Here is an 18,779-nt window from a genome sequence, read left to right on the forward strand (position 1 = left end):
GGTGGAATTTTTAAGAACCAACCAGAGAAGTGACTCCATCCTCCTAACAAGTGTGGGCCAAGCCCCTTGGGGAACTGCAGGAGGATCAAACACAGCACTAACTGCCCTTACTAACTCTGTGTTTTCTGAAACGGAGCAAACCTCTTTTCACATACCTTAATTCTGTTCAATTGCTGTGCTGACTTACAAATGAAAGCTGCAAGTCTCTGGTTCACCTTTAGGAGTAATGTCCTCAGCCTTGTTTTTTTTTTTTTTTTTTGGGGAGGGGTCTGGTCATGGGGCCTGAACTCTGGGCCTGGGCACTGTCCCTCAGCTCTTCAGCTCAAGGCTAGCGCTCTACCACTTGAGCCACACCACTTCCGGCTTTTTTCTTTTTTGCTTATGTGGTGCTGAGGAATCGAACCCAAGGTCTCAAGCATGCAAGGCAAGCGCTCTACCACTGAGCCACCTTCCCAGCCCCTAGCCTTGCTTTTGATGTGCTCCAGAGCTGTCCTTCCTTGGTTTTTGCCCATGTTGCCCCAGAGATTACTCCCCTGTGAGAAATGGACATAGATGAACACAGCAACCTCTTCACAAAACAGAGGAAGAGGAAGTGTTTTTGCCATATTGTACAAAATCAAGCTTGACTTTTCCTAAAAAAACTGATCTAGTCTTGATTTAATTGTGGCACGTATGATCCATCTAAATCAAAACAAAAAATTTCAAAGTACGATATAGTTCTAAGTATTTCATCAGTACTACCAAGAACACAAAAGAAAATACAAACATTATGTCTGGCAAGGATTTATTAGGAAGCTTATTAGTCACAGTGAATAAAAGCCATGAACAGAGAACTCAAGAGATCTCCAAATTTCAGCAATGGGCTAACAACACAAGTTAGAAGCTAGTAAACATTAGGGAGACTCCAAAGGGAATCTGATAATTCTCAAACTTAGCCCAAGCAGGTTACTGCACACACAAAAACAATTCCCATGCTCTCCCCAACAGGTTAGGTAGGTAATGAGGAAGACCTTCCCAGGCGACCAAGCACAGGAGACTCTTTCCTGCCTTTCCAGCTATCGACACAGGACACTGCGCGTGTCAGGCAACTCCAAGCTGGGCAACTTGACAAGAATGCCGAGCAATGACAGAGAGAAGGAACAAGCAGGGACACGTGTCTCTAGGTAGAGACCCTCATGATGGAAAAAAAAAAAAAAAAAAAGGAAAAAACCCTACAAACCAGAGGCTGTGGTAGGATTCCTACAGCCCAGGAAGTTTCCATTATGAAAAAAAAAAAAAAAATCACACAAACCCACAAGCACTTGGGACCCATGGCCACGCTGACTGGAAAAGCAAGTGTTATCCATGACTGCTAGATGCCACCTGGCCTACACTATCTGCAGGGCCTAGAGAGCCATGGTGGACCTGGGCACCCATGCCACTCCTCAGGCCAGGTTTCTGCACAGCCTCTAAGACGAAGTCTGGCCGGAGCAGAAACTCTCATTGGAGCCTCATCTTCGTCCTTCCCAGCAGGCGGTCATACACATCCACTGACAGCACCGAGGGAGCCCAGGCCACCCTAGGAAATGAAGTGTGTCTGGGGGGAAACCTGATGGACCTGGTGGTCTGCCGGGTTGGCCGAGGCTTCATAGTTGCAGATGGTCACCTCGTGTCGGCGAAGCTGCAAAACAATAGGAGGCCAGGTCAGTGGCCACAAGAACCACTCTCTCCCAGGGCACTCTGCAGGGTGCTTATCCAGTGCCTCGCTAGAAACTGTCTCTAAAGCTCTCCTCTGTGAAGACCAACTTAAGAAACTTGCAAAGGCCATTAATCCACCCAGACACTCCAGTGGGGCACTGGGAAAAGAGGCCCTGTCTCACTTACACCACCTTGACTCTGGAGGACAGTGCATAATTATGAAACCAAGAAAAATCCCAAATACAGCAAGTGACATCTCCCTAAGCCCCCATGATGTTCGAACATGTGTTAACACTCTTACCTCAGTCCATTCTCCTCTCAGGCCAATATAAAAGACCTTTGTGGTATCTGCTCCAAAGTTTTTAGAAATATGAATGGAGAGATGATAGACATTTGAAAAGCGGGAAATTCTAGAAGATGGCAAGGAGGGAGAAAAGACACGTTACTACTCAGTGAGCATTCCACCACTAAGGCAAACAACAGTTCAGCTCCAACTTGTGGCAAGTCAGGCAAATCAGAGAACATGCTTGGATTCTTCTTTCTCCTTTGGACAAGTAATAATTCAGTAAATATTCACTAGGCATTGTCAGATCCTGCCTGTGACAGTAGAGATAAAAAAGCAAAGCCAGGTGCGGGTGGTGCACAACTGTAATGCTAGCTACCCAGGAGGCTGAGATCTGAGGATCAAGGTTCAAAGCCAGCCTGGGCAGGAAAGTCCATGAAACTTTAACCACCAGAAAACCAGAAGTGGTACTGTGGCTCAAGTGGTAGAGTGCTAGCCTTGAGCTGAAGAGCTCAGAGAAAGCACTTAGGCCCAGAGTTCAAGTACCACCACCAAAAAAGAAAAAAAAAAAGCGAAGCACAGCTTTTACCCACAATAACAGGAAGGAAAAACAGTATATAACCAAATGGACTTCTAAAGTATTGGTGTTGACCTTACCCATAGGAAAAAGGGAAAACTAATGACAAGGTGATGTGGTCACATGTAACTCAGCCTACTCACTAGAAACCCACTACAGAAAAAGGAATTCTAAAACCATATTTCCTGAGACTAGGTCAACATCCAAATCTGCCAGGTGCTTACAATTTAACAATTCTGTGGCTGGCATTGAACCTCTGCCAAACATTTCCCAACTTTCCAGGCACTGATGGCTTATAGCTGTAATCCTAGCTACGCAGGAGGCTGAGACCTGGAGGATCACGATTTGAAGCCAGACCAGCAGAAAAGCTTTTAAGGCTCTATCTCCAATTATCCAGAAAAATGTCAGACTGGAAGCTGGGCACCAGTGGCTCATACCTGTAAATCCTAGCTACTCAGGAAGCTGAAACATGAGGATTGCAGTTCAAAGCCAGCTTGGACAGAGCACTAGCACCCAGTCCCTGAGTTTCACACTGTAGGACACACACACACACACTCTCTCTCTCTCTCTCTCTCTCTCTCTCTCTCTCTCTCTCTCTCTCTCTCTCTCTCCAGCAAGTGAGAGAAAAACCACAGACCTGCTGGTGCATGCCTGCAATCCCAACACCAGAAGGCTGAGACAGCAGGATCATGTAGCCACCCTGCCTACATGGAGAGACTCTAACAAGAAAAAATTTAAAAAGCCACAGAGAAGCAAAATAGGTCCCATGCTTACTTTGTAGCATACTCTAGCTCCCCGGTAAGATCCCGGTTCAGACTAAAGGTTTGATCTGGCTCTCTTTCTGTGTCATCAAACGACATCTGTGGAATGTTCTTATACCTGAGAAGGGAAAGTAAAAAGTCAAAAAAAAACATATACTCAAAATTTTCAGTTTGTCTACACTTTTGCCTTAACTGTTCACCTGGCTTTAGTTCCATCAAAAGGAAATTTTAAAAAAAGTGGGGTTGAATTTTAGAAAATCTTTACGCCAACAAGAAAATTGCTGAGATCTGGGGTACACAGTGCGCAGGCCTGTGGAGCAGGCAGGGTTACTTGAGCCCAGGAATTCAGGGCCAGCTTGGGGAACACAGCAAGACCTTACCTCAGGAAAAAAAAAAAAAAAAGAGAAACAGTGGGATCTATGAGCAGGCTAAGATCGCATGACAAGCAATATACAGAGATGGCTAGGTCACGTGCCTGGAGAGAACAAGCAACTCAGCACAAAACCAGCAGCTCAGCGGAGGACGTGAAATTCAACGAGTACTCATGGAAAACAATACATACTTTGGCAGAAACATTAAACACAGTTGAGAGATAAGATCATGTGACCCAACCCTCAAGCATTTGTGATGTCCAAACAGTACCTGATACAGTCAGTCATCATGATTACACATCTTACAGTTATGAAGATAACACAATTTGGGGATTTCCATTTTGAAAATGCACATTAACTTTGCAAGCACACAAATGATTTTTGGAAAGACAAGGTGAAACCTCTAGAAAGGAACAACAGTCTGTATCACCCATAAATTCTGAAGCACCAACCTACATATTACCACCACCTCCAGGGTATTTGGTTAATCTAGGCCAAAAAAAAAAAAAGTCACCTAGATTTTATTTTTATTTGTCAGTAGTGGGGCTTGAACTCTGGGCCTGAGCGCTATCCCTCAGTTATTCAGCTCAAGGATAGTGCTCTATCACTTGAGCTACAGCGCCACTCCCAGTTTTTTGGTGGTTTATTGAAGAGTTTCACAGACTTTCTTGCCCAGGCTGGCTTTGAACCAATCTCAGCCTCCCAAGTAGCTAAGAATACAGGTGTGAGCCACTGGCGCCCGGCTGGCACCTAGATTTTAGATGCGATTTTAGATGCAGCAAAACACATATAACTTAAAAGAGCAAATGTTAGTTTTGAAGTGTTTCTTTCTAAGAATGATACAGAGCACAATAATAATGGTGGCTATTTCTGAGCAGTATTTACAAGGCAGTGAAGCAGCGCTCTAGGTAAAAGCAATTTCTCAACCTATAGAACAAAATATAGTTCAAACTTATTCATTCAACAAGGGATTAATAGTCAAGGGAATAATATATAATATAAATTATTAATAAATAATACATTAATATATAAGGGCTTGGCCAGGTATTGGTAGCTTTCATATATACAATCCTTGCTATTCAGGAGGTTAAAATCAGAAGATCAAAGTTCAAAGCAAGCCCTACAAATTCAAAACAGGAAAAAAAAAAAAAAAGCCAGAAGCGAAGGTTCAAGTATTAAAGCACAAGCTGTGAACTGGAAAAGCTAAAAGGTAAGAATGATAGGCCATACCAGCCAAAAAAAAAAAGGCAGAATATATACAGAACTCACAGCTAGGCTTGGTGGACCACATCTGTAAACCCAGCACTGAGATAACAGAAGTAAGATCACCAGTTTGAGGCCAATCTCAAAAAGTAGTAAGATCCCATCTCAAAGAGCCAAAAAGGAGGACTGGAGGTGTGGCTTTGTGATAAACTGAAATATGAGGCCCCAAGTTCAAACCACAAATAAATAAAACCCACAATTTCATTGTGGGTTCAATTCACTCCGTTAGGATACCTGTTATCAAAAAGGTAACAAACACTAGTATAAGAATGAAGAGAAAGAGGAACTAGTATATACCATTAGTGGCAATGCAAATTAGAATAGTCACTATGGAGAACTATAAGAAGAATCCTCAAAAACAAGGAATAGAGCCCAGCACTGGTGGCTAATGCCTATAATCCTAGCTACTCTGGAGGCTGAGATCTGAGGATTGTGGTCTGAAGCCAGCTGGGGCAGAAATAAACTACTCAGAAAAAGCTAGAAATGGGCTGGGAAGGTGGCTCAGTGGTAGAGCGCTTGCCATGCATGCCTGAGGCCCTGGGTTCGATTCCTCAGCACCACATAAGCAAAAAGAAAAAAGCCGGAAGTGGCACTGTGGCTCAAGTGGTAGAGTACTAGCCTTGAGCTGAAGAGCTGAGGGACAGCGCCCAGGCCCAGAGTTCAGGCCCCACGACCGGACCCAAAAAAAAAAGAAAAAAGAAAAAGCTGGAAGTGAAGTGGAGCTGTGGCTCAAGTAGTAGAGCTCTAGCTTTGAGCACAAGGAGGCTGAGGGAAAATGTACAGGCCATGAATTCAAGCCCCAGGACTGGAAAGAAAACAAAAACAAGGAACAGCTGGGCACCAGTGGCTCATGCCTATAATCCTAGCTACCCAGGAGGCTGAGATCTGAGGATCACAGTTCAAAGCCAGCCCGGGCAGGAAAGTGGCACTGTGGCTCAAGTGGTAGAGCACTCACTTTGAGCTGAAGAGCTCAGGGACAGGAACCGGGCTGAGTTCAATCCCCGTGAACTACCAAAAACAAAAACAACAGAAAAAAACAAACAAACAAACAGAAAAACAACAAGGAAAAGAACTACCACATGCTCCACAGGGACACCTACTCAAAGAAAACAAAATCAGTATGTCGGAGACATCAGCACCAAGGGCTCACACCTGTAATCCTAGCTACTCAAGAGGCTGAGATATGAGGATCACAGTTCAAACCAGCCTGGGCAGGAAAGCCTGTGAGACTTTTATCTCCAATTAATCACCAAAAAGCCATAAGTGGTGCTGTGGCTCAAGTGGGGTAGTGCTAGTAACCTTGAACAAGAAAGCCAAGGTCAAGTTCAAATCCCAGTATGGACAAACAATACACAGAAAAACACCAACACTTTACTACCTGCTACTTATTATGGCACTGTTCACAGTAGCTCAGATATAGACTCATGAGTGAAAGAACATAGAAAGTGGCATATATACACTGTGAAGTATTAGTCATAAAAAACATCTTCTGTCATTTGGAACAGCATGGATGAGCCTAGAGGACATTATGTTAAGACAGTCGGACACAAAACAATAAAAACTATGTTCTTACTTACATATGGAAGCTACACAAGTTGATCTCACAGAAACAGAGCATGAAATAGTGCTTAAGCCAGGTACCAGTGGCTCACACCTATAATCCTATCTACTGAGGTAGCTGAGAGCTGAGGATCAAGAATCAAAGCCAGGCCAGGAAGGAGGAGGGGTGGAGAGGGTGGAGAAAGGGGAGAGGGGGAGAGGGGGAGAGAGAGAGAGAGAGAGTATGTGTGTGTGTGTAGGAGAGGAAGGGGAGAGAGGAGAGTGTGTGTGTGTGTGTAGGAGAGGAAGGGGAGAGAGGAGAGTGTGTGTGTGTGTGTAGGAGAGGAAGGGGAGAGAGGAGAGAGAGAGTATGTGTGTGTGTAGGAGAGGAAGGGGAGAGAGAGAGAGAGAGAGAGAGAGAGAGAGAGAGAGAGAGAGAGAGAGACAGTGTGTCCGTCCGTCCGTCCTGGGGCTTGAATTCAGGGCCTGAGCATTGTCCATGATCTTCTTTTGCTCAAGGCTTGAGCCACAGTGCCACTTCCTGCTTTTCCTATGTATATGGTACTTAGGAATCGAACTCAGGGCTTCATCCTGCCAAACAAGCACTCTACCACTAAGCCACATTCCCAGCCCTCCATGAGACTTATCTCCAACTGACCATCAAAAAGCTGAAAGTGGAGGTATGGCTCCAGTGATAGAGAACTACCTTTGAGCAAAAGAAACTCAGGGACAGTGCCCAGGCTCTTAATTCAAGCCCTAAGACCAGCACAAAAACTAAATGTTCACACTACCAGCTACCAGTGACTCATGCCGATAATCTGTAATCCTAGCTACTCAGGATGCTGAGATCTGAGGATTGTGGTTCAAAATCAGCAGGAAAGTCTGTGAGACTCATCTCCAATGAACCACCAAAAACCAGAATTAATCTCCAATTAAACACCAAAAGATTGTAAGTGGAGCTGGGGTTCAAGTGGTAGAACACTAACCTTGAGCAGAAAAGCTAAGGGACAGGACTGGGAAGGTGGCTCAGCAGTAGAGTGCTTGCCTCACATGCATGAGGCCCTGGATTCAATTCCTCAGCACCACATAAACAGAAAAAGCTGGAAGTGGTGCTGTGGCTCAAGTGGTACAGCGTTAGCTTTAAGCTGAAGAGCTGAGGGACAGCGCCCAAGCCTGAAATTCAGGCCCCACAACTGACAGAAAAGAAAAGAACAGAAAAGGGATCCAGAACCTAAGTTCAAGCCCTAGTTTGTCACGTACATGTACACAAATGCACACGTGCGCGCATACACACACCCACACACAGATAAAAATCAAGGATTTCTTTAAAAGAACGTATCTGAAGCCAGGCGCCGGTGGCTTATGTCTATAATTCTAGCTACACAGGAGGCTGAGATCTGAGGATTGTGATTCAAAGCCAACCCAGGCAGGAAAGTCCATGAGACTCCAATAAACCACTAGAAAACCGGAAGTGGCGCTGTGGTTTAAGCGGTAGAGCGCTTGCCTTGAGCTGAAGAGCATAGGGACAATGCCCAAGCCCAGAGTTCAAGCCCTACGACAAAAAAAAAAAAAAAAACAAAAGAATGTATCTGAGGCACACAGTAATTCCTTAATATCGCCTAACATCTATTCTTGTCCTCATATTTCCCTGATTTAAGATTATCAACATTTCTGAACCTATCAATGCCAGGCCATTAAATCCAAGTATTATTATTCCCCCTCTATTAACTGTATGTAAATCAATAATGCATTTGCAATCAGTGACAGCTTAGAATCTGGAACATAAGTTTGCCCAGTTTTGGATGAGCAGGTACAAATACTTAACACGTATGCTACATACATTTCAGAACCCAGTCGTTCTAAGCATTTCACATAAGTCTCATCACAGTCACATGAAATGAACTATCACTACTGTCATTTATATAAGAAAATCAAAGCATAGCCATGGAGCAGCTAGCCACATATAGGCAGTTTATTTCAGAGGCTCATCTCTAAACCACAAAACAACAAATTTAAAAGCAATTTTCTATACTCATGATTGTAATCCTAGCTATTCAGGAGGCTGAGATAGAAAGATTTGAGGTTCAAAGCCTGCCTGGGAAGAAGACAAATCTGGAGACTTTTATCTCCAATTATCCAGCAAAAAGCTGGAAGTGGAGGCATGGCTCAAGTGGAAGGCACACACAAAAGATTCATGTAAGTTCCTCCATCACTCAAAAACACTTTTCTTCTTTAAGGAAGGCTACCCTGGAATTAGGATTCCTGTAGGAAATTCCACGCTGGGAGTGAGAATAGGCCACCTACAAGAGCCCTACCTCCAGAAGATAGACTCATCTTCAGAAGAAAGACTAGCTCCACATGTACACTGTCTGGCTTTTGTTCATCTTTTCTTTTTTTGTCGTTGTCAACGTCGTCGTCGTTGTCGTCATCATCATTATCGGTTGTGGGGCTTGAACTCTGGGCCTGGGTGCTGTCCCTCAGCTCCTCAGCTCAAGGCAAGCACTCTACCACTTGAGCCACAGTGCCACTTCTAGCTTTTTCTGCTTATGTGGTACCGAAGAATCGAACCCAGGACCTCATGCATGCAGGGCAAGCACTCTACCATTGAACCACCTTCCCAGCCCCTTGTTCATCTTTTCTGTAAGTTATAACAGTGCCAAAGATAAGGTGGAAATAATACCTCTCTCTCCACTCTCACAAATTCATTTTTACAACTCTTGTGTTTTGTCATGTATCTATCTATCTATCTATCTATCTATCTATCTATCTATCTATCTATCACCTATTTGCCCACTTTCTATCTATGTGGTATAGGGGTTTGACTTTAAGGCCTTGAATTTGCTTAACTTGCTTGCTAAACTGACACTCTACCTTTGAACCAAATCTCCAGCCTGGCTTGTTACTCGTTTTTTACTCTAACTGGCTTCCAACGGCCATCCTCCAAGTCTCAGCCTTCTGAATAGCTAGAATTTCAGGCATGAAGGACTGGTACATGCCTGTAATTTTCTCTGAATTCAGATAGTAAGTGTCTGGATCCATAACATAAGCTCTGGTGGCATCCACAGGTGTCATTTTGCAAGAGGTACCTTGCAAACAGAACCTTGCTAACTAAAGTCCACAAAAACTCGACCGGAGAAATTCCACATCAACACAACACATGCAAAGATGACTACTGCATGAAATGGCAAGAGGGAATTTTGAAGCTTCCTCCAAGTATAGAGCCATAAAGATCAATGGAGATCTGCAGCTGGGTTTAGAAAAGTGCAGAGTCATCAACACAACTGGCAGTTACTGAATGCTCTCTGAATGCATGATGCCATGGTAAGCACTTTGGAAAAAAAGATAAGCTTTTGGCCCTAAAGATGCTTCATTTAAAATGTCAGCGGGCTGGGAATGGGGCTCAGGAGTACAGTGCTTGCCTTGGTGCATTTGCAAAGGTCTTGGGTTCTATCCCTAGCACAAAAAATAAAGTCATTAATGCCAGAAGAGATGAGAACCAGAACCTGTTTCAGAAAGAATCTACTGAGGCTGGTAAAAGAAAAAAACAAAAAATGGCATTCTGGAATAAAGTGTTACCAGAGAAAGAGAACTAGGAGCTTCTTCAGGGCCTGAGCTCTTATCACTTACAGTCTCATCTCAGAGGGGTGTGAGTCATCATCCTCTCCCATTATGATGATGCCTTTGAGCTTGACGTTGCCCGTAAATCTGCCGAAATGCAAAAGAGAACCTGGTCAACTTGGGATTCAGTCCTGGTTGAGCTTTTGACAAGCCCCATTACCACCCCTCCCCCCCTCCCCCCAGCAAGACCCCTTTCTGACCTCAGTCTACTCATCTGGCAGTCTTCTACTAGATGATTTCTAAGATCCTGTCCATCTCTGGCAGTCTGAATTTCTAAAAATTTTCCTCAACCTCTCAGCTATCATTTGATAAATACATCTGTTTCTAGTCTGCACCAAGAGAGCCAGAATGCTTTCTTCCTGAAGCCCACCGGAAGTAATTTACCCTATTTCTAGAAAACAGATGTGTACTCTAGACAACCAACGACAAGCTGAGTGAAGAGGCAGCTGGGTACAGCCTTTGCCTCAGGCAGGTGATACTTACGGAATATTAAACAGAAGTTCTTCATCTGCATCACTTTCAACAAACTGGGGGGGGGAGGGGGAAGGAGGAGAAAGCAAAATATTTGCTGAGAGGCTTCAATTTCAGGCATCTCCCACTCTGTTCTACAAACTGGGAACAACGCAAACAGGCTTCCTGGTCTTCCAGGATTTATTAGCTTGGAGGAGCTAATTTATTTCCTCCACAGTGCTCTCAACAGACGCAGACCATCCAAATAGAGGGTTCCCAATGGGGAAAGCCTCTTGGATCGCGAACTGGAAGACCAGGGTTGGTTTCTTCTGGAGAGAGGGTCCTCGGCCTCCAACAGGCTCGAAGCTGGGAAACACCCATCACCTCCCCCTGGCTGGTCTCCACCAGGCGATCCGCTCGGGCACCCATCGGGCCCAGGGAGGGTCAACCAGCAGAGAAAACGCTCTCAGGGACACCCTCCCCCCACCCCCAGCCTCGGAACAGAGCTGCGGACAGCCAGAGCGCCCGCCTGGCCTCTCTGGGCCTCAGTTTCCCTACGTGGGGATGGGGAGACTCAACCCTACTCGTTTCCCAAAACGGCTAGTAAGAGGTCGGCATAGGAAAGCGGCCGGCGACCGGGCTGTGGTTATTTTCAACCTGGGCCGGGCCGGGCCGGGCCCACCTTGGAGCGGTCGGCCCGCTCCTCCCACGGCTTGAACACGCCGCGGCCGCTGCCCTCGCGGCTCTCGTTGAGGCACTGCAGCCGCTCCAGGTCGATGCGCAGGTACAGGCCGTAAGCCAGGCCGCGCTGCTCGGGTGGCTCCTCTCGTTCGGCGGCGCAGCGACAGCCGCCCCCACCGTGGCTGTGGCCGTGCGACATGGCGATGCCACCGCCCCGCGCGTCTCGCTACCCCGCCGCCCGCCGGCGCCCAACTCGCCCCGCTCCGGCCGCCAAGCGCCGCCGCGTCCGCCGCGTCGTAAAAAGCGCTCTCGCGCCGCGCAGGCGCCCTGGAGAGGGGGTGTGGTCTCGCGGAGGGGGCGTGGCCCTCCAGGATTGACGTCGGATCTGCGTCTGCTGAGGTGAGTGTGGTCGCTACCTAACCTTCCCCGAGAGTGGCGTTAGCGCCTTGTCCCGGGGTCGGAGCAGCCGCCCGGGGTCCCCGGGGCCGACGTCTGCGCCCTCTTCTCTGACAACCGGGTTTCTTCGTTTCTTCCGGGAAGAGGCGTCGCGCTGTTCCCACGTGCGCGCTCACAGACCCGCCTCCCTGACCCTTTTGCTTGGTCGGTGGGCTGTGAGCGCGTCCGAACCGAGGCTGGTGCTGGGACGGCCCCACGCCCGCGGCCCCGAGAAACGCATTTCCCTCCTGCGGAGACAGGTTCCTAACGGTGTCTGTCGTCAGGATCTCCGGGAGCCGTACATGAAATGGGGCAATTCGAGAACTCAGCGCCGGGCGTGGTGGCCCAGGCCCGGCTGAGGCCCGAGGATCAGGCGTTAGAGGACAGCCTAGGCCTCATCACGGGACCCCATCTCAAAACAGAAGATGGACCAAAATGCACAACCAAATTTCGCAGTTCAGTGGCTGAGACAAAGTAGATACTGTTCATTGTCATACTTAAGTCCAAGCACTGGCACTCACTTAGCTGTAAGGTCTTGGGCCAGTGCTTTAGTCTTTCTGAAGTTAAGCTTGTGTGTGTGTGTGTGTGTGTGTGTCTGTGTGTGTGTGTGTGTGTGTGTCTGTCTGTCTGTCTGTCTGTCTGTCTGTCTGTCTGTCTGTCTGTCTGTCTCCTGGGGCTTGAACGTAGGGCCTGGCACTGACTGTGAACTTTTTTGCTCAAGGCTAGTGCTCTACCACTTGAGCCACAGTGGTTAATTGGAGATAAGAATCTCGTGGTATTTCCTACCTGGGCTGGCTTCCAACTGCAATAGTCAGATCTCACCCTCCTACTGAGTAGCTGGCTGGGATTACAGGTGTGAGCTATCACCACCGAGCTAATATGATCTTTAACTTGTCTTGTTACAATGACATTTCAGAATTGATCTTTCAAACAGCTGCCTGTGGCCCATTAATATTTAGTGACAGTGCTTGAATTTGGGGCCTGGGCACTGTCCCTTTGTTTTGTGGGAGTTTTGTTGTTTTGTTTTGCCAGTCCTGGGGCTTGAACCTGGGCACTGTCCCTGAGCTTTTGCTCAAGGCTAGCACTCTACCACTTGAGCCATAGCACCGTTTCTGGCTTTTTCTATTTATGTGGTACTGAGGAACCGAACACAGGGCTTCTTACATGCTAGGCAAAAACTCTACCACTAAACCACATCCCCAGGGCTGTCACTCCACCACAGCTCCACTTTCAGCTTTTTCTGGGTATTTGGAAATGAGTCTCAGAGTCTGGCTTTGAACCTCAGTCCTCAGTTTTCAGCCTCTTATGTAGCTAGGATTACAGGGTGAGCCACTGGTGCCCAGCCTCCATTCAGAAATGTTTTGAGGGCTGGGAAGGTGGCTCAGCAGTAGAGTGCTTGCCTCGCATGCATGAGGCCCTGGGTTCAATTCCTCAGCACCACATAAACAGAAAAAGCCGGAAGTGGCGCTGTAACTCAAGTGGTAGAGTGCTAGCCTTGAGCTGAAGAGCTGAGGGACAGCGCCCAGGCCTAGAGGTCAAGCACCATGACCAAAAAAAAAAAAAAAAAAAAGGAATGTTTTGATGCCCTATGTCAGTTATCTGTGAAAAAGGCAAGCATAATTCTGCTTCAAAGTGACTCAAGACCACTCACTATTTCTGCTTTTACATGTGGTAAAGACTTAGACAATGTTGTTTTTATTGAGTAATATGCACTTCTTAACTTTTCTTTGGAAAAGCAAACTCCCATTGGATGACCATGGCAGGCCTTATGCAGGACATGTATACACTTCGACTTCTTTCATCTCTGTCATCATCCTTGGATGATTTATGGAGCCAGGCATTGTGCAAAGCACAATGATTATTATCTTAATTGTCACATGAGAAAAAGCTAACTGAACTCTTAACTTGAACATGAGACATGAAAGCTAAAAGAGGTGAATTAGGAAGTACCAGGCGTTGGAGTCGTGCAGTAGGGAGGAGCTCCTCCTCAGGTTTTCTGGGGGAGGGAGGAGGAGGGGCAGAAGACGATGTTCAGGAAGTCATTGTGTTGTATTAATTGGTTGATGCTTTGTAAAATGCATTCTAAACCTCGTAACTTTAAACAGCAAGCATTTGTTTTTCAGCTTTGTGGATTAGTTAGGTAATCGTTCTTTCCTGGGCCAGTTCCTCATGGGCTAGAAGTTTGGAGTCGTTGATATTTTTGGTATGGAATGATGGGGCCCGTAGAGTACCTGAACTTAGTTAAAAGATAACAGTTACAAGCTGGGAAGGTGGCTCAGTGGTAGAGTGTTTGCCTCACATGCATGAGGCCTGGGTTCGATTCCTCAGCACCACATAAGCAGAACAAGCTGGAAGTAGCTCTGTGGCTCAAGTGGTAGAGCACTTGCCTTGAGCTGAGGAGCTGAGGGACAGCACCCAGGCCCAAAGTTCAAGCCCCACAATGGACCCCCCCCCCCAAAAAAAGAGAGAGATGACACTCACCACCTTCCCTGGAGCACAGCATGCGTGTTTTGGTATTTGGGAGATTTTTTTTGGGGGGGGGGGGGTCAGTCATGGGGCTTGAACTCTGGGCCTGTGCCCTGTCCCTGTGCTCTCCAGCTCAGGCGAGCACTCTACCACTTGAACCACAGCGCCACTTCCGGTTTTCTAGTGGTTTATTGGAGATAAGAGTCTCACAGACTTTCCTGCCCGGGCTGACTTTGAACCGTGATCCTCAGATCTCAGCCTCCTGAGTAGCTAGGATTACAGGCATGAGCCACTAGTGTCCGGCTTTTGGGAGATTTTTGTATTTGGTTTGTGGGTTTGGTTTTTGAGATAATCTTGCTATGTAGTTAAAGCCAGACTGGAATTGTATTTGTATGTATGTTCTGGGGCTTTAACTCAGGGCCTGGGCACTGTCCATGACCTTTTTTGCTCAAGCCTAGTACGCTTGACCCACAGCTGCACTTACAGCTTTTTCTGGTTAATTGGAGATAATAATCTCATAGACTTTCCTGCCTGGGCTAACTTTGAACTTTTATTTACTTATTTTTTTGCCAGTTGTGGGGCTTGAACTTGGGACCTAGATGCTGTCCCTGAGCTCTTTTTGCTCAAGGCTAGAGCACTACCACTTAGAGCCACAACTCCACTCCTGGTTTTCTGGTAGTAATTGGAGATGAGAGTCTCATGGACTTTCCTGCCCAGGCTGGCTTCAAACCCCAATTTTGGATCTTAGCCTCCTAAGTAGGTAGGATTACAGGTGTGAGCCACCAGCGCCTGGCTTACAAACACTTTTCAATAGAGAGATAGACTTCACCTCTAAGTTAGAAGAACTATGATTCCTACCACCGCCTTTCTATTTCACCTGTGTTCCTTTCCTTCTGTTGTATAACGCATTACTCCCAAACTTACTGACTTCCCACAACAATTAATACTTACTGTTTCATAGTTTCAGTATGTCAGGAATGTGGGGGGGTGTCTTAGGCTGGGTGCTTCCGACTTGGGGCCTCTCAGAACTCTGAGTGAATCTGCAGGATCCAGTTCCAAGATGGCATACTCACATGACACAGGTTTGTGTAGGAAATAAGAGTCTCACGGACTTTCCTGCCTGGGCTGCTTTGAACTGCAGTCCTCAGATCTCAGCCTCCTGAGTAGCTAGGATTACAGGCATGAGCCACCAGTGCCGGGCTACTTCTTTTGGCTTTTTGAGGGTTGGTTGGAGATAAGAGTCTCATGGGCTTTTCTACCCAGGCTGGCTTCAAAACATGATCGTCAGGTCTCAGCCTCCTGAGTAGCTAGTACTACAGGCATAGCTAAAGGCACCTGGCCCTTTTCTTATTTTCCAAATGGGGCCATGAGATTCTGTACCCCACAGGATCCTGTGGACAGAGCATGCAGGTGCATGAGCAGATTGGGTTAGTCCTCCCCAACTGTGTGTTGCTCCATATCCAAGAATCTAAATAAAGGTCCCATCTCAGCAGATGTTGTATTGAAGGGACAAAGGACTGCTTACAAACTCTAGATGCAATCATCCATCAGGATGTCACATTCCATAATTAACTTCAAAGCAATTTCCTGAGATCCAGTAAAGGATTGTGAAAAATAAGTCCATATCACAGGGGAAGAATACCCTCCTTAGGAGGAGGACTAAGAAAACTGTCTCTGTGATACAGGTTTGGTTTGGTGTGAGGTCCAGTGCCTTCTATGGATGCAGGGCTAAAGCCCAGCACATGCTGAGATTTCTGCGGTATACTTGGGGCCTTCCTAATGCTGACTGGTCTGTCTGCCCCCATCCCTCACTGGGGTTTGAACCTTTTTTTTCCAGTCCTGGGGCTTGAACTCAGGGCCTGGGCACTGTCCCTGAGCTTCTTTTGCTCCAAGCTAACACTACCACTTTGAGCCACAGTGCTACTTCTGGCTTTTTCTGTTTATGTGGTACTGAGGAATCAAACTCTGGGCTTCATATATGCTAGGCAAGCACTGTACCACTAGACCACATCCCCAGCCTGGAGCCCCTGAACTCTTTTAAGACTTGAACTTGGTAGGCAGGTACTGGACCATTGAGTCACTCTACTCTTTTTGTATTATTTTCATGACAGTATCTTGCTTTATGCCTAGGCCACCTGGACTGCAATCTGCTTCACAACACTGACAGATGCAGGTCTCTATACCCAGCTATATTCCCCTTAGCTGGGATGGCAGAGGCAACACTGGTTGAGATGGAGTCTCTAACTTCTTTTGCCCTGTCTGACTTTGAACTTCCCCAGTCTTTGCATCCCAAGAAGCTAAAATTATAGGTGTGTTCGTGTTCATGATCTTGCTACAGTGCTAACAGAAGACTGAGGGGACACCTGGGCCCTTCACGCCCCCTGGGACAGACTGCAAGTTGAAAGAGCACAGGGTTTCAAATCCTTCTTGCCACACGAACCATGCAGCATGGACATTAGTACACCTTTGGGTTGTAGTTTCTAACTGTTCGTTGCACTTAGCTCAGCCCCAGGGACTGTGTGGATCTCAACTAGTACTCCCTACACCTGAGTTTCCCCCCTCCTTTTGCACTCTGGCTCACCATCCCTAAAACTCCCCTCCCCTCACCTTCTTCCTGTATCATCAATAGAAACCCAGCTTCCCCTAAGGCCAGGCCCCAAGACTAAGCACACCGCCTCAGCCCAGGAAACAAAATCCTGTGAGACCTCCATTCCTTGACCAAACATGCAAGAAAGACTCCAATAGGTAGAGTTTGTTCTTTATTTAGACATGGGATTTTCCTTTTTATATAACTTATCTAATTAAAATATTCATCTTCATCATTACCACAAAAAAAGTAACATAGAAAATTGTATTTACATTTTGGGACCAAAATACAAATGAAGAGCAGGATGAGACCTTGCTCCTGCCTCTCCCGCCTCCAGGAAAGTGCCTGGAGAACCTGAATGAAGGGTCACAAAAGGCTAATCTGTAGTTTGGTGGTTTGTATGTAATGTAGTACAAAATAATTGTACATTTTCAGAGACTAAAATTTCAACATTGTTGTATGTTTGCTTGGCAGTCATGTCAATGAGCTAGGTGGGCAGATCGTGAGGAAAGTCAGTTTCCTCTCCCCCCCCCAAACAGTCCCCAACTCTATCCCCAGAGAGCTAGCCTGTCAGCCCCTGCTGACAATAACCCCCCTTTCACTGTAAAAAACAAAAACAAAAAGTCCTGGACCGTGAGAGAAAGACCCAGGAAGATCTGGCTCTGCGAACAGGGCTTACAGGAAATCTTTAGGTGCCCAAACTGGATTCAGATGTTGTATACACAAACATGTCCTTTCTTCACTTTCCACCAAAAGACTTCTACTAAAGGAAATTAAATCACACATGAGTGAATCTGAACTAGGAACAACTGGAAACACAGCGACAAGACAGATTGAAGGTGGCACTTAGAGGAAGCTGTTGCAGGCAAGAGGTACCTGGCTCTGATCTAAAATGTTCATCTGGTTTCAGGGAAGAAAGGTCTCTAATATTGGATTTGGTAGGTAGATCAGGCTTAGAGATAGAAGAGCAATGGTAAACAAGTGATCAAGAGAAATAGTTCTTTACTAATTCAAAAATACAGCAAATTAAAACACTGTAATACTTGTGTCCCATTGCAACAGGCACCCTAGCCAGCAATGCACACTGAGAACTGAGGAGCCCTGGTTATGCGGGTTTCCTGTGTTGCCTAAGTGAGGTCTCCAGGATGGTTGGAAGGGTGAATTCCACCTTCCAGACTTTGAGAACTGATGTGATGACCAGACTTAGCAGGCTGGCTGGCCATCCCACCAGCCAGCTCTCCCTTCTGCTTTGCAGATTCCATGGGGTGTAAATCTCAAATTCATAGCATCTGTTTCTACATGGGCTCCAACCTGGAAGCCAGGAAGGAGCTAGTGCTGCGCTCCTCATTTTGATCCTGCTCCTGACAGCTAGGAGGTGAGAGCCTCTGTCCAGCTGGATGGACACACCCTGTGGTTCCCCCTCCTCCAGACACAGGCCCTTCACACCCTGGCTGGCACACTTGGAAGGCAGAGGGTAGAGTTCTCTACCAGACATAGCATAGCGCTGTGCTCTTCTACCTATATCACCTTTTCTTTCAAAGAAAAGGCAGGAACAAAAGCAATTTTCAATAGAGCGTTCCAACTCTCACGACTTTTTACCATTCACAGGGAGCAAGAGATTAAAGTGCTTGCTTTTAAAACTCCGAAGTCAACACAGAGCTACAAAAGCCTGCTATGTGTTTTCCCCCTCCCCATGCTGGTGGGCAGAAGGAAAGATAAGGAAGGGGGGGGGGACAAAAACACCTAAAATTTGAACTAGAAACTACAAGTTATAAAATTGCTGAGGTTCTGTGCAAATTGACTTCTCAAAGTTCTGTGTCCTCTTACTGAGTATTAAAAAAGAAGGGGGTGGGTGGCTTGCAAAGAGCACTGGGAAAGGACACGGCGTTTACAAACAGCCTCCCTAAATAAATACTATTGAATGGGTATGAAAGAGGTGCACCTGCATGGGGACAGGGAGTGCGGGGGTGGGGCTCCATGCCTGTCTCCCATCCAGGACAGTCAGAGCGCACTCTGTCTGGCACACACTCCTGCCCTATGTGCAATAACACAGGCCAAGGCTGCTCCGCCC

General features: G+C 46.6%; 1 protein-coding gene across 1 annotated transcript; it reads right to left on the bottom strand.

Moving 5' to 3' along the window:
- Nucleotides 1–767: 767 nt before the first annotated feature.
- Nucleotides 768–11,523, bottom strand: Pithd1 (PITH domain containing 1). Its single transcript, XM_070037651.1, has 6 exons — nt 11,222–11,523; nt 10,573–10,616; nt 10,099–10,176; nt 3,312–3,416; nt 1,979–2,087; nt 768–1,660 (listed from the first exon to the last, which is right to left on the bottom strand). Exons 1-6 carry the CDS (start codon nt 11,417–11,419, stop codon nt 1,559–1,561), a joined length of 636 nt encoding a protein of 211 aa, XP_069893752.1. The 5' UTR covers nt 11,420–11,523; the 3' UTR covers nt 768–1,558.
- Between the last annotated feature and the right edge of the window lie 7,256 nt (nt 11,524–18,779).

This window comes from Dipodomys merriami, unplaced genomic scaffold (assembly GCF_024711535.1).
Source record: "Dipodomys merriami isolate MVZ:Mamm:240054 unplaced genomic scaffold, mDipMer1.0.p SCAF_28, whole genome shotgun sequence".
NCBI lineage: Eukaryota > Metazoa > Chordata > Mammalia > Rodentia > Heteromyidae > Dipodomys > Dipodomys merriami.